This window comes from Canis lupus, chromosome 1, assembly GCF_048164855.1.
Source record: "Canis lupus baileyi chromosome 1, mCanLup2.hap1, whole genome shotgun sequence".
Lineage (NCBI taxonomy): Eukaryota > Metazoa > Chordata > Mammalia > Carnivora > Canidae > Canis > Canis lupus.
In genome coordinates this window covers 43,022,327-43,037,819 of record NC_132838.1, presented here as the reverse complement: position 1 = coordinate 43,037,819, position 15,493 = coordinate 43,022,327, and the positions used below count along the sequence as shown (strand labels likewise).

Here is a 15,493-nt window from a genome sequence, read left to right as displayed (position 1 = left end):
TGGTAATTGAAACAAAGCAGATTTTGAAGAAAGGAACAAATCTCTACTAAGTTTTCCAAAAATAAATCAATTTGACCTGTTATTTCTCGATAAATCATTCAGTCTTTAATTTCTATTCCTTTCACTTTAAATACACTATTAAGTACTTAAGTGACTTCATACCATGAAGCATAAATCACAGCAATCCCTAATCCAGTTACAGTTTTAAGCAAAAGGGCAATCCTAAATGGGACTCCACTGGACCAGGTGTGAGCGAATTTGTACATTCTTAAAATACAAAGCTAAACTCATTAGGGCAAAGAATAAAGCAATCGAATGTAGTATATTAATTCACAGATAAAATACTAAGTACAAACAGGAATGGATCAAGAAGCAGGATAGTAGGCTAGGACACATCTCAAATTCAACTTCCAGTCTTATTGCTCAGTCGTCCAAATGCACCATTTAAAAAGAAAGAAAAAAAAATCTAAGCATCCTGACTCAACATCTCAGAATCCTCCCCGTCCTTGCCCTCAAAATCCTGTGTGTCTATTGTGATTGGTTGCCAGGTCTACTTCCAAATCAGCTGCTGTCTCTCCTCTAGCAAAGCAGCCTTTCCATATCGTGAGGCCAGGACCCACATCAGCTGCCAGAATGCACATCCCATGATCCTGTTCTGCTCCTCAGTCCCCTCCAACTTTCTTTACCTTGTCCATGTCAATGGTTCCTTGGCTCTTAAAGCTTTTGCCATGTGTAAGCAAATTCTACAAGAGTAAATGAACTGATTTAGTAGTCATGACAGTATTTTAAAAGAGCTCTCTTCTCAGGGTGGTGAAAATGAAGAACTTTAGGGGACCTGGGTGGCTTAGTTGGTTAAGCATCTACCTTCAGCTCAGGTCGTAATCTCCAGGTCCCAGGATCGAGCCCCACATCGGGCTTCCTGTTCAGCAAGGAGTCTGCTTCTCCCTTTCCCTCCCCCATCTTTTACACTCTCTCTCTCAAGTAAATAAAATATTTTTTAAAAGAAAGAAAGGAAATGAAGAGCTTTTAAAAGAGAATGACCTCAAAAACTAAAATTAATTTGAATAAAGAAGCTCCAGCATTAGGCAAGTCGAGAGAGAAAATTTAATACCTCTAAAAAGAAAATCACCAAGATGCTTGTGATATTTCTAAGAGTTAATGCAACAAAATATTCTGTCTCTGCCCTGTGGAAAGAAGAAACAGCTTATACTAGGGGCACATGAGCAGCAAGAAGATGCTCTACGTTTGCACTATTGATCCTGAACTGGGGCAGCCAGGAGCCAACATAGAGCTTAGAACTTCCTGGGACTTCAGATAGTGTAGACCAAAAGACAGTGTCAGCACCTTGTCATTGGGGATTTTTCTATCCTCTGGCCTTCTTAAAGATATAGATTTACTTTTTAACAAAAAAAAATAGAATCATTACAGTGATTAGTCCATTAGAGTCAAAGATAACTTTTTGCTTTCAATTTTTCCAGCTACTTCAAGATGACTTTCCTACCTTTTATCCAACTATCTTCAAAATTAAAAAAATACAAAATTTCTAAATAAAGAAGTAGGAGCAGAATGAATTGCTGGAGCTGCATCAGTTGCTTCTGGTGCCACTGGCACAGGGAGTTCATGGTATAGGGCAGACATTCAAGGTGACAATCAAGCACTGTCTCCAAACTGGCCTGATGTATGCAGTAATTCAAATATGTGTGGGCTTCATGGCAAACTAAGATGCAAATGTATTGGAAAGCACCACTCCTTTCATGAAAGCTAACTGTCAGAATGTCCTTACTCAATTAGCGGACACTGAGGAACAATATAACCACCATCATGTGCAGGATCTCAAATTTTATCTCCTTGTTCTTGAAAGGTCTTGGAAATGTCAATCTAATGCATACATAGTCTAGCGCCTTAGACAAAAGCTAAGACACCAAGGGATGAAAGCCAAATCCCAACTCAGAGCTTCATGAATTTCAATGGTTGTACCGCCATATTTAAATCAAAGAGGAAAAAAATTCTCACTAATCCTAGTCATCTTGAATGACTAAATTTTAAGACTTTGAGGGCATCTTTTAGGATTATAAAGAAGACTTTTGAAGGTAATGGGATCTGAGAAATATGAAAATGAAGTTAAGAGCCCCTACATCTGGGCATCAGGATTGCAATTTTTCCTTTCTGCAAGGTTTCAGTTCTATTACCAAGCAACTGCAATCAACAAAGTGGTAACACCCAGCCCCTCCCAGAGGCTGGCTCCTGCTCCCTGGGACGTATGGTCAGAGTAAACAATCATTGTTTGGCTGCATGACAATAATACTTCATCCTTGTTGGTCTGGTTAGCTACTCTAAAGACCTAGATCCCAGTGGTATCATTAACACAAGGCCTTTCTTTCTCTTCCTTTGTTATAGCTTCTCAACAACTCAAAAGAAATAATATTTTGTGGGACTCAGCTACCTAATATCCACCTGATGCAATATCGCTTGGGTTCATGAATAATAAAATGAAAGCTCTACTTCAATGCAAACTTGTCCTCTTGCAAACAAAGAATAAAGACATTTTGATTATAAAGAATGAAGATTTGCTAGGCACATAATAATCTTTCTCTACTTAGAAAGGAGTAAGGAAAATACTAGTGTGAAATCAGTTAATCAATTGCAACATAGATATTTAAAATACTGTTTTTACAAGTAAAAAATGCTTATTGTAGGAAGATTAAAATGTACATAAATGAAATAATACAATTTAGCCATGATCCTTTCACTCAGAGATACTCACTGTTAATATTTTATAGTACATATTTCCAAAATTTGTACATACTCCTTTCCCTCTATATATGTATGTATATGAATATGCATAATTATGTATATACCTATGTTCATGTGCATGTGTATATGCAAAATATACACATATACACTCAAACATAAAAGAATGTGCTTACAAGAAACCTTTGTCTCAAGCTCCTTCTCCTATCTCGTATTCAGAAAAACTAAGAAGCATTTTATGAGCAATGATGGTCTACAAGGCTCTTAACAGTATTTGTATTTCTTGGAAAAACAGATCCAAAATTAGGGATTGTGACTCTGATACCCTTAACTGGTTCAGAAACCAGATGTGGGAACAAAAGCATGAAAAAGGAGATGGATCCCCATGTCCCAAAGCCCAGCCAGCCACACTCTGCTTCTCCTGCCCCTCCCTTGGATTTACAAAAACTCAGGAAGGAATACTGCCAAAATAGGCTATAGAATGAGGGCACCCTGGTGGCTCAGTCAGTTAAGCACCTGCCTTAAGCTCAGGTCATGATTCCAGGGTCCTGGGTTTGAGCCCCACATTGAGCTCCCTGCTCAGCGGGGAGTCTGCTTTTCCCTCTCCCTCTGCTGGTACCCATGCTTGTGCTTGTGTTCGCTCTCTCTCTCTCTCTCTCTCTCTCAGCCAAATAACAAATAAAATCTTTAAAAATATAGGCAGCAGAATGAAAAAAACCCGTTTCTGGGATTTACGTTCATACACTGTGGCATCTCATGCATACACCAACTGCATCAATAGTCCCAACCTTAAGACCAAGTATTATAGAGAGAACAGAGGGAGGGGAAATGAACTCTTTCAAATATCCTGCACACAATTGATGAAAACTAACCAAACTGTTGTCTTCCTTCTCCAAGATCAAGTTTGCTGCTACACGTTTATCACCTACTAATGGTTCACATGATGGAAAAGTTTATGTCAATTCTCGAAAGCAAAAGTCTCTGGTTGTTTTAAAAAACATCCCTTCATAAATATCTCATAAAACTAAAACCAGGAAAAATATCAAGAAAGTTGCAAACATAAAAATTATGAAGTCTAAGACAAGCCTCCCTAAATATACCTTAACTTGGGACCAACTGTTTTCTTCTGCATCAACTATCACATATTTTTACCTCCAGAATATATTACTACAGAGGAACATCTTTAGATATTTATTAACATCACTCAGGTCCAACTTCAAAAATAAGTTGAAATAAAACACTACTCACATCCTGGAAATGAAGAAAGTATTATTAACTTCTGGATACATAATAGATTTAATTGCTAATAATAGCAGTACAGATATACGCGTGGAATATGTTTTTTAAATGTGTGGTTTTTGAAAACCTACATTCTTCTAAAATACTATATATCACTGCACAGCATGGAACATGCAGAAGGGAGGATGTAAATCACAACAAGAAATCATGGAGCACAACATATTATCAGTAGAATTCTCTGCCTGGTCCTCAGGACAGACACCAGTTGAAGCACCATCTCCTCCACAATGTCTTTGGATATACTCCAAAACATTGTGACTGCTCCCTCCTCTCAACTTATAACTTCTCCTAAACACCCTTTTGTTCCTGTATCCTGCTTTGCAACATCTCTTAGAGTGCTGTGTTTAACTTGTCTATGGTGTAATATGTATTATTACAACCTTTCCCTTTGTGCACAAGCTGAATCCTTCATTGGACTTCAGGGTCTCTGGATTATAGATTTTGCATTTGTGAGGAACTCATGCAGAGAGGTCTGTGGGTGTGCACACATGTGTTTGGACGAGTACAGTAAGAAAAACCAAGAACTGAGTCCAGTAGAAGAGAGGCCACACTCCTCAGAAGTCAGGTCGGGTGGTGAAAAGGGGAGAGAATGGTAGGTACCAGATAACACAGGTAAGGAAACACAAGTCCCAGAGGGTTTGGTGATGACATGGAGCAAATTAACTTGAAAAGCATTGGAGCAGTGCAAGGGACTGTGCATGAGGTAGAGGAAAAGACAGAGCTGGTCTGCAGGGGCTTGTGCAGTGGCAAGGGTATCCCTGGAGTAATGGGCATGCTAGCAATCAAAAATAAATAAATAAATAAACAAACAAACAAACAAACAAATAAATAAAAATAAAGGAGAAAATTATCTCTATGATGACTATAAGGTACCACTATGGCATTGGTTAACAGTAGTGGCAAATGCACTCTTACACACTGCTCAAATGAATTTCCTTATTAGTAAGTCTGAAGTGTCAAAGGAACAAAACAATCATGAAATCTGATTATCTTAAGAATTGTAATTTATATTCTCTGGCGTATAAGGAAAATATTGCATGTGTCACTTAATGAAATATACTGAAGTGATGCAGCCATTATTTTAAGTCACTGTGTTTAGATTTCAATCACAAAAAAATTCATATTTATATATGTAATCTAGCCACCCATTCACTCCATACTTCCTAATACATCATACATGATTTTGAAACTGCCAAATGATTCAGACAAAAAATTTAAATCCATGTATTCTTTCTCAAAGAAAATGGGGAACAGTACCTAATTGCAGAGAGATATTATAGTTAATAATTAATAATAATTGTTTTCTTTTTTCCTTTATTTCTTAGCAACTAAAAAAATAAAATCTCTTTTTATTGCAGCTAACAAAAAATAAAATGTGGGGAAAATAATAGAAGTGCTCTTCCTCACTATATTCTCTCTCAAGTCAAATATTTCTTTCCTTTAAAAATATCAAATCTGGGATGCCTGGGTGGCTCAGCAGTTGAGCGTCTGCCTTCGGCTCAGGGTGATCCTGGAGTTCCGAGATCTAGTCCCACATCAGGCTTCCTGCAGGGAGTCTGCTTCTCCCTCTGTTCCTCTGCCTATGTCTGTGCCTCTCTGTCTCTCTCATGAATAAATAAATTTTTTAAAATCTTAAAATATATATATATATATACATATATATATATATATATATATATAATCTGCCCTATAACTTGCACACGAGGAGAGAATTAACATTATAGCAAGAAAAATTTTACAAATTAGATGATATACCTATTTGAAGTAGATTTTTCTTGAATGTTATTTTTCAGTCAAAAAAACAGTCCTTGCCTGCAAGGAAGTTATAGTATAACCTGTATATAGAGCTGAAATAGTAAGGTATATTATATAGTTCAGAAATGAGCAGCCTACATCTCAAAGCATACTTTTTTCTGAATGAGTATCAGAAAAACAGACCATTCTATTTAAAAGGATATAGCGTTTTAAAGGTATTAACACAGGCAGCCCTGGTGGCTCAGCGGTTTAGTGCCACCTTCAGCCCAGGGCCTGATCCTGGAGACCTGGAATTGAGTCCCACTTCGGGCTCCCTGCATGGAGCCTGCTTCTCCCTCTGCCTGTGTGTCTCTGGTTCTCTCTTTCTCTGTGTGTGTCTCTCATGAATAAAGAAATAAAATCTTTTTAAAAAATAATAAATAAAAATAAGGGTATTGACAGCAGCTTTCTATGAAGGAAAAGAAACTTGGGCAGAATTGGGCCTTGGGCCACCATTGGTAGGTTTTGTAAGAACAATGTCAACACGTAATTGTGAGGGCTAGTTGATGCCCTTTGAAAATGTGCCAATTAAAGACTATCTATAATTTTGTGCGAAATTTTGTGCGAAATAGGGCTTTCTAATGGAATTGTTGATATGCGTAACCACTGCATATGGGCACAAACTCTACCACTTTAATGGAAACAGTCAATGCCATCACCAGGACAGAACCACTTAGTAGGGAAATTGGAAATTTAATTTCAATCAGATGAACAAAAAAATGGAGAAGAATGTTTGAAGTGGTAGCATAAAAAACACCAGTGATTAAAAACATTTGGAACCTTTGCTTACCCTTCAAAGGCATTTGTTGCCATGGTTTTTAAAGCCCTCTGAAAGCTTCAGCTGTGTCCACAAGAGCTGCCAAGAAATAGGGGTTCTATACTGATTTTATTTGTCAGATGCATTTTGTCTTAATTATCTCCAAGATAAAGATTACTTGGCCAAAGGGAGAAAAAGGAAGAGCCACTATCATTTCACAGGTAAAAAGACTATGATTTTGCTTTTCTGAGGCCTTCTTCCAGTGTATGCATTCATGTGCACATACATCAAATTTCATACTCTAGCTGTAGAGTAACAAGCACTTAAAATCAGTAAGGAGAATGACATTCTTACATGGAAGAAAGTTTTCAGTTCTTGAACTTCAAGGCTGTGCCTTTCTTTTTGTCTGATGAGAACCAGGAGCCAAACATCTAGCACATTTACCAATACCTAGGGGTAAGGATTTTCTTTCAAAACGTTTCATCACAAATGCTTTCATTTGAAAATTACACGATAGTTATATATGTACACATGGAAACTCTCCTGCCCTTTGGCCTCAATGGTCTTACTTCTTTGCTGTACAACATGCATGTTACTATAAGATGTAAAGGAAAAATGAGAAGTAGAAATAATGGAAGGATTAGGCAAGCTCTGGGTCCAAAAAGATGCCTGTGGATTCCCACCATAAAAAAAAAAAAAAAAAAAAAAACCTGTTTTTTATTTGAAAATCATAAAAATGCTTATATTTATTCCTGCTGTTTACTATTTGTTACAGCTTACTATGATGGAGTTAGCATATTCTCTTTTAAATTGTAAACTCCTTGAGAGCAGCATTTGGCCCTGTTGGGCTAATTTGTCATTTTCCTCTTTAGAAGGGCCTTGAACATACACTTTGAATAATGAGAGTGTTTCTTACAAGGTTTTAGGAAGATGCAGGGAACTCATAATACATAATTATGAGAATCAAGAGGAAGTTTCCGGAGTTATTTCTCCACTATTAATAATGGGCAACCTTCAGAAAGTAGTTAAACCATTCTTTTCACCAAGTTTCTTTCAAAATAATTGAGGCAATTGATTCAAATCTTCAGCCCTGGATGGTCTGCAGAGTGCTAATTATCTCTTTGTAGCTGCTGGGTAATACTGTCTGGATACCCAGCTACCATGTCAAACCCAGTATGTATGGAATCGAACTTACCATACAACCCCTCTCTGATTGGCCTTTCTCTTGCTTTTCTCAGCTCAGGTGATGATGCTATTATTTTCCCTCTGTATGTGAACCTCTTAACTTCCTTCTCTCCCAGACATCTCATACTGAATCACCTTAAAACAACATAGATTCTTGCATTATAATATCCTTCCATCTAACCCCTTTTTTCTTCATTTCACAGAAACCCAAAAGCCCAGAAATATTAGAATACCAGCCATGTTTCCACTCTCTCCCTCTGTAATCTCTCCTATATGCCTCTGGGAGGTTAATCTTAATTAAAGTGCATCTTGTCCCATCTCTCCCATGACTGAAAAAATGTAATGGTTTGGTGTTACCTGAGGCCCACAAACGGATCCTAACCTTCCTCTCATACTTTTTTTTTTATTCACTGAGTGATTCCTACAATACAAGGCCTTGATCTGGACCTTACCTGTGAGGTGCTCACATTCGGTAAGAAGAAAAGACACATCTACACGAGTACTTGCAGTCCTAGACACAGAAGGCCACAAGAGAGAGAGAACTTCTGCATTAACAGCAGAGAAGGTTTGATGACAATGACTCCTGACTAGAATAGGAAGAGCTTTTACACGTAGGTTTGGAAAAGAATTCCCAGCAAAGAAATGGAATGCTCATATTGGAGTAACAACAGGTAGTCCGGCATAAAAATATTACTTCAAAAGTAGAAATGGTGACTTGGAAATCCTTGAATGGTGGTCGAAGGATTCTTCTCTGGGCCATAGAAGTCATTAGAGCCTTCTGCACAAGGTACTGACATGATTAGTTATCTTCTTTAAGCACAGTAGGAGACTGGCAGTATGCAGAATGACTTGGAAGAAGGAAAACCAAATGAAGCAAGGGGTTAAGTGAAGGAGAAAAAGCAAAAAGAAAAATTAAGTTCTTGCACTGAGCCTGGGAAAAGGTAGTAAGAATTGGACAAATACACATTAGAGAAGTGATCTCAACAGAACTCCACTACAGTTCTGATGGGAAACATCAGGAGTAAGAAGCTAAAGATAACTGACCCTAAGGTTTTAAGTGTAAGTGCCTGAGGGAACAACACTCCCCAGAGGAGTGGCTAGTGTCAGATGAAGATCCATGGGAGGGGCAGCCCCGGTGGCATGATCCTAGGTGTGATCCTGGAGACCCGGGATCAAGACCCACATCAGGTTCCCTGCATGGAGCCTGCTTCTCTCTCTGCCTGTGTCTCTGCCTCTCTCTCTCTCTCTCTCTCTCTCTGTGTGTGTCTCTATGAATAAATAAGATCTTAAAAAAAAAAAAAAAAGATCCATGGGAGTCCTGAGGAAGCCAGGTTGAGGCAGGAGCTATATGTGGAAGATATCTGCATAGTAGTGACCCTTGAGGTCTTAAATATTGTTTCCCAAGGGCTTCTGTGACAAAGTACCACAAATGTAAAGTACTATTTTACAACACAAAGTATTATCTCATAGTTCTGAAGGCTAAAAATCTGAAATCAAGTTGTCAGCAGGGTTATGCACTCTTTGAAAGCTGTGGGAAACACTACTACTTCCTTGCTTCTTTATAGCTTCTAGTTTTTGCCAGCAATCCTTGGGGTTCTTTGGCACATAGATTCACTACTCCAATCTCTCTCTCAGTGGTCTTATGGCATTCTCCTGCCTGTCTTTTTTTTTAAGATTTTATTTATTTATTCATGAGAGACACACACAGAGAGGTAGAGACATAGGCAGAGGGAGAAACAGCCTCCCTGTGGGGAATCGGATGTGGGACTCGATCCCAGGACCCCAAGATCACAATCTGACCCAAAGGCAGATGCTCAACCACTGAGCCACTCAGGTGCCCCTCTAAATGTCCCTCTTAATAAGGACATTAGTCCTATTGGATCAAGGGTCCACCCTACTCCAATATGACTTCAACTTATTTAACTGCAATGACTTATTTGGAAATACTGAGGTATTGGGGGTTAGGGCTTCAATATGGCTTTGGGGGAAGCACTATTCAGCCCAAAACAGATATGCATGAGACCACCTAGGAAACTGGTTAGAGAAAAGGATGGAAAGGTAAAGAGACTGCAAATGCTGGGGAATGCCTAGTTTTAAAAAGCTAAAGCTGAAAAGTAAAGAGGCAGAAAGAGGACAATAGCCCTCTGTTCTCTCAAGGCTTATTTCCCTGAGCTTATCTTGGTTTATGCCATTTTACATTTCTGGAATTACTTTCCAAACTGCTTGTTACGTATGGAAATCCTTCATTTCTTTCGAGGCCTATATCAAATATGCCACTTGCATTAATGTTTCTCCTGCCAGCCTTACCCAGTGAAATCTCTTCCTTCTCTGAGATCCTCTAGCAGGTCTTATCTACTACTCTTTTGACCGTTTGTCATACTCTACTTATGTGAGTAGAGTGTACTCAACACTAGAAGAGGCATTGGAGTAACAGTAACCAACAGGGCAGAGCAGACCTGACATCAACTTTCACTGAGCTTACGTTCAGGTTCAGGCAGGAATCTGGGGAAGCAGCACCTGGTACAGAAAGACAATCATCAACCAAATGATTAAATAAGAGAACTTCATTAATGGTTTAAGGGCCTTAAAAAATAAGGGTAATGGAGTATAAAACACACACACACATACACACACACAAGCGGCAAATGTTTGTAGGATTACTTTGGGTAAGGTAATCATGGAAGACTTCTCTAAAGATACTGACACAATCATGACATGACATGATCTTTTTCTCTGAGAAAGTGATCTTAGGCAGAGATCTGAATAACAAGAAGCCAGTCAAGTAAAGATGTGGGTGTTGCAAGCAGAGGGAAAAACGTGCTGAGGTCCTGAGGAAGGAACATGGTTGGTGTGCTGGAGGAAAAGAAAGGCCAGTGTAGCTGGATGGCACTAAACAGTGGGGAGAAATAAGCAGGTTTAAGATAGTGGAGAATATCTGAAGCCATAGGAAGGAATCTGGACTTTAAGTGCAGTATGAGTTTTAGGGGAAAGACCATATGACCTGGTTAATATATTTAAAAGATTTCTCCTGCTGTTGCATGGAGACTAGATGATAGAGGCGCAAGTGTGAAATACAGAGATCAAAATTCAGTATTATTGTGTGCATATATTATCAAGGCCTCAACTTTGAGCTATATCTCTGAAAGGATTCCAGAGATAAAATAGTTACATGATGAGAAAGCAGCCTCCATTTCTTCCCCACCCGCTGGCCTTTTCCAGGCATGGGTACATATGTCAAGCCAGAAGGTGACTAGAAATGTGAAACTATATGCAAAAACTAATCTGTCTTAGAAGAATAACGGTGATTTCCTAAGCACAAAAGGCCTAAATTCTCTCTTAATACAGCTCTACAAAGTGGATGGAACCAGCTAAATAGGCAAGGTTCTTCAGAAAGTCAGGCTCTGCTTACCCTCAGTTGCTGTTTGGGGAGCTATCCAGGGTGCTGGAATTCTCTCCCCTCCCCCTCCCATGCTTTCCAAGACCTAATGCTTGTCAGTTATCCTTATTGGACCTAACACCTCACTACCTTGAATCATAACCAGATTCCACTGTGATACCACCTGATGTCCTTCTGGTCTCAGCTAACCCTTTTTTTTAAGATTTTATTTATTCATGAGAGACACCGAGAGAGGCAGAGACACAAGCAGAGGGAGAAGCAGACTCTATGCAGGGGGCCTGATATGGGACTCGATCCCAGGACTCCAGGATCACGCCCTGGGTGAAGGCAGGTGCTAAACCTCTGAGCCACCCAGGGATCCTCAGCTAACTTTTAAATCAACACCTGCCTGGGCCATGTCTGTTTGATCTAATGTTAATTATCTTCTTTGTACATCTGAGAAAGATAATATGAAGTGGCAGCATAGCTAGTGGTATACAAATAGGCTTGGGACTCCACTGTACCTCATGACCGTTAGAAATAATAATGTCAGAGAAGCAGTGAGCTCAATGGAGTCTTTGTCCTTTGGAATAATATTCAAAGGTAGTACTGGGCTGTTGAACCAATAATCAAATCTGCTTATATAACTCATCCAAGGTCTCTGCCTACAACACAACTTAAGAAACACTGCTTCTCCATCTGCAATGATTAACAAGCTCATGTACTATCCCATTTTACCCCTCCCTTAAATAGCATCCTTGACTTTGCTTTTAAAAAAAAATGTTCAACTGAAAGCCATTACTCAATTTTTTGAGTAATCAAGTTTATACAGTAAGTAGTGGATGAAAATTTGTATGCTTTCAAATCAAACACTTTACCTCTTCAACTAAAACACTTAGAGCACTAGAGTAATCTGATGGATACTCATTTCTAGCTCTCTTCTTAAATAACAAGAAAAACAGGGACAGCTACAGCATCTTCAGAAGTTTCTACCTACATATCAGACCCTTCACTGTCCTTAAATAGGTTTGAGGGGCAGTATGACTTATAAAGAGCCAAAGAAGTTCAGTAAAAACTTTTTAGTTGCAAGTTTTCAAAACTACAATGAGAAAATGGGACAAGAAACCAGTGAACTTGCTCTGGTATTTCCTTTATATATGCACAAACAAGCCAAATACATAGAAATACCATTCAAGTAAAAAGGAAATAAATTAGTTTGTTTTTACATAATCTAAGAATAAATATATGGCCAAGAATGTCTTTGTTTAATCTAATGATCAATTAATTTCATTAATTTCTATTCACAGAGCTCCCCAAACTCCCTTTCACCTCCTGGTCTTTGCTTATATGCTCATTCCTATGAGTGAACATCCATCCCCTCCTTTATTTTGCTCACTCGACTCATCCTCCAGACTTAATTTTAAATCAAGAAAACTTCTCATAGCCTGACTCAACCCCCAACAGGACTGAGTGACATTTGGACTCCTCTATAAGACCCTCCACTCATCCTCATCTTGGCACTTGTCACACTGTAATTTAGTTGCCAATTTTTTTTGCACAACTCTCTCACTACCTTTTAGGGTCTATGAGAATGAGGACTATGTCTTTACTATAATTTTATCTCCAGGACTTTCCACAGTGTTCTGGCTAGTAGAGGCAATCAATGAATAAATAAATGAATTAATAAACAGAATCATTTTTAAGGTCCCTCCTCATGTCTAAAGGTACTATCTTTGTCTCATTTCTATGCTTCTTCTAAAACTTTGGACTCAATATTCACCTCATTTAGTAAAGCTTATTTAAGTGACTTCATACCATAATACGAAGTTTCTGAAGCCAGGCAGAAATTGTAGCTTATGCAGTTTATATATAGTACAATTTTATATAATTTATAGTACAATGAAATCCCACTGTTTAGTCTGTATATGTAAGATGGAGATAAGATATATATTTTAACCATCAAAGAGTAAGCAGAAATTTTTTTTAAATGTTTGAACTTTTGATAATGCCATATACCAATAAAACATTTTTTATTAGCTCACATTTCCTTCACTATTTTTATAAGTGTATTTTTCTTTTTTCCTTTTTTTTTTTGCTCTGATACTTTAATGCTCAGAGTATTCAGTATGATGTGAAGTTATACAGTACAATCTTCAATGCTGAACAAATAGGATAAAAATAATTTGTGAGAATATTGGTATTGTTCCTTGAAGACAGGTCCTTTTTATCTTCAATCTTAGTAATTTGACCTTTATAACTGAAAATATTTATTTTCTTATATTCTTCTATTATATTCCTTATCTTTATCATATAATTGCACTTCACCTATACTTACTCTCTAATTATATCATAAGAACAAGTATCTTTGCCACCCCAATAAATTTCCCAAATAAATTCCAAATTTTGTGGGAATACAGATTATGTCTGACACATATTTTGATTTCTCTCAGAACATCTAGCACAGGTACAGAGTAAGTTTTTAATAAATATGAATAGTCAAAACTTTAGATTTAGAAACATCTATTCCCTTTCCATGCATTAAATCAAGGGTTAGCAAATTATGGCTCATAGGTCATTTCTGGTCAGTTCTGGCCTATTTTTGTGTATAAAGTTTTATTGGCACACACCCATTTACTTATATATTGTCTATGGCTCCTTATGGGCCACAATGTCAGGGCTGAGTAGTTGCAACAATGACTGCAAAGCCTAAAATAGTTACTATCTGGATTTTTACAAAAAAAATTGTCGCTGAACACTGCTATCAATGATTTTTACAGATGAGAGAACTCAGTTTCAGATAAGTCAAGTTTATAATTGAACCTGTTCACTAAACCTACCTCTGTCAGATGATTTGTCAATACCAGATTAAATATTTGGTGAAAATAATGCTATTTTAGAATATATAAAAGCAAATAAACAGTAATATCACAAATGAATATGGTTGTTGAAAGACCTTTCAGGGCTTATCCTAACTTAAACCAAATAGAAATGCCATTTTTCTAAATTAAGACAGTATCATTTGGTAAAATTGAATAATCTATGTTGTTTTAACACATAGATATGTGTATATATACATATCCATGTATACATTTATATATATTTATACATATATATTACATATGTGTGTATACATGTATAAACAAAAATTTGCTATCAGAGAATATCATTAATTTTATTTAAGAAACCCAACAAAAAAAGTGCAAATCTTACAGTAGATTTCTAAAAGATGTTGAAAGTAAGAACTGTCAAAAAAACTGCTTTAAAATGGACTGAGATAAATATATATATATATAAAATGAACCAAGATAAAGTTAATTCAGCTAACCTAAACTCCTGTCAGACTGCTATGCCTGTCAGACAAAGAATCTTTAGCATAGATATTTTGGGTAGTAGAAATGATTGATGTTTCTCCCAGAGCATCCTCTAAAATGCAACAATATAGACATTCTTGGAATAAAAATAAATTGCAGCTGTCAGTATAAGGGTGACTTGGTAAGCCACATATAAAAAAAGGATCAAGGCACACAGGTGAATGAAATGTTACAAGTAAATACTAACTGCTTATACTGATAATATGTCCCCTATTACAGGTCACCAGCTATTGAGTCTTCTCATTTTAGCAAAAGTCATATCATCTACTGAGACAACAAAGAGGTGGAGGAAGAACAAGAGAAGAACAAGTCAAGTTAGAGTTGATGCAAAGAACTGGTGCTCTGGAGCAAAGATCAGAACAGAATCCATATCTGGACACAACCAAGGTGGAAGGTAGTAATGTACAGACAATTCGTATTACATGTATTGTATAAGCCCCCTTGCCTGCAACACATGAATATCTGAGCACAGACCTCTGGAAACCCAGCTATTAAAATCCCCTTCCTGTTGAGTTGCTCAAGACTGCTTGGATCTTGCCAATGGAAGGAGCATAATTACTCAGCCAGCCACAACTACCCTGGTCTTTGTCAACTCTTTCTACCGAGAACTTTTTTATCTTCATGTTTCTACCAGAGATACTAATGGACCTACCAGGTATTAGTGTTTTCTACTACAAATGGCTGCTCATATGCCTTCTTTCTTCAGTTGCTTCCCTTCAAGATTAAAGGGAAATAAGTTGTTTTCAACACACTATTACCTTGAATACTTCTCTTGAAGAAGGCCTTACAGCCCTCACAGGACCAGACTCCATAATGGTAGCCTGAGGCATAGTCATTGCACACTGCACAGTAGCGAGTCTCCTTGGCAGACTCCATGGCCATGTTTCCTTTGTCACTGGTACTGGCCAATCTCTCTCTGCCACCCTGGCGTCGATTATCTGAATTTGGCCTGGAAAAAAA

The 15,493-nt window shown here is 37.7% G+C and overlaps 1 protein-coding gene across 2 annotated transcripts in view; it reads right to left on the bottom strand.

The window, feature by feature from the left end:
- Nucleotides 1-15,493, bottom strand: part of ESR1 (estrogen receptor 1) — a 290,055-nt gene that overhangs the window by 225,438 nt on the left and 49,124 nt on the right. The window contains exon 3 of one of the 2 annotated variants that reach the window (XM_072828041.1): nt 15,292-15,482. In XM_072828041.1, the coding sequence (XP_072684142.1) occupies nt 15,292-15,482 (191 nt within the window). Of the gene's footprint in view, nt 1-15,285; nt 15,483-15,493 lie in introns of both variants that reach the window. The other variant, XM_072828035.1, reaches the window with a different exon arrangement.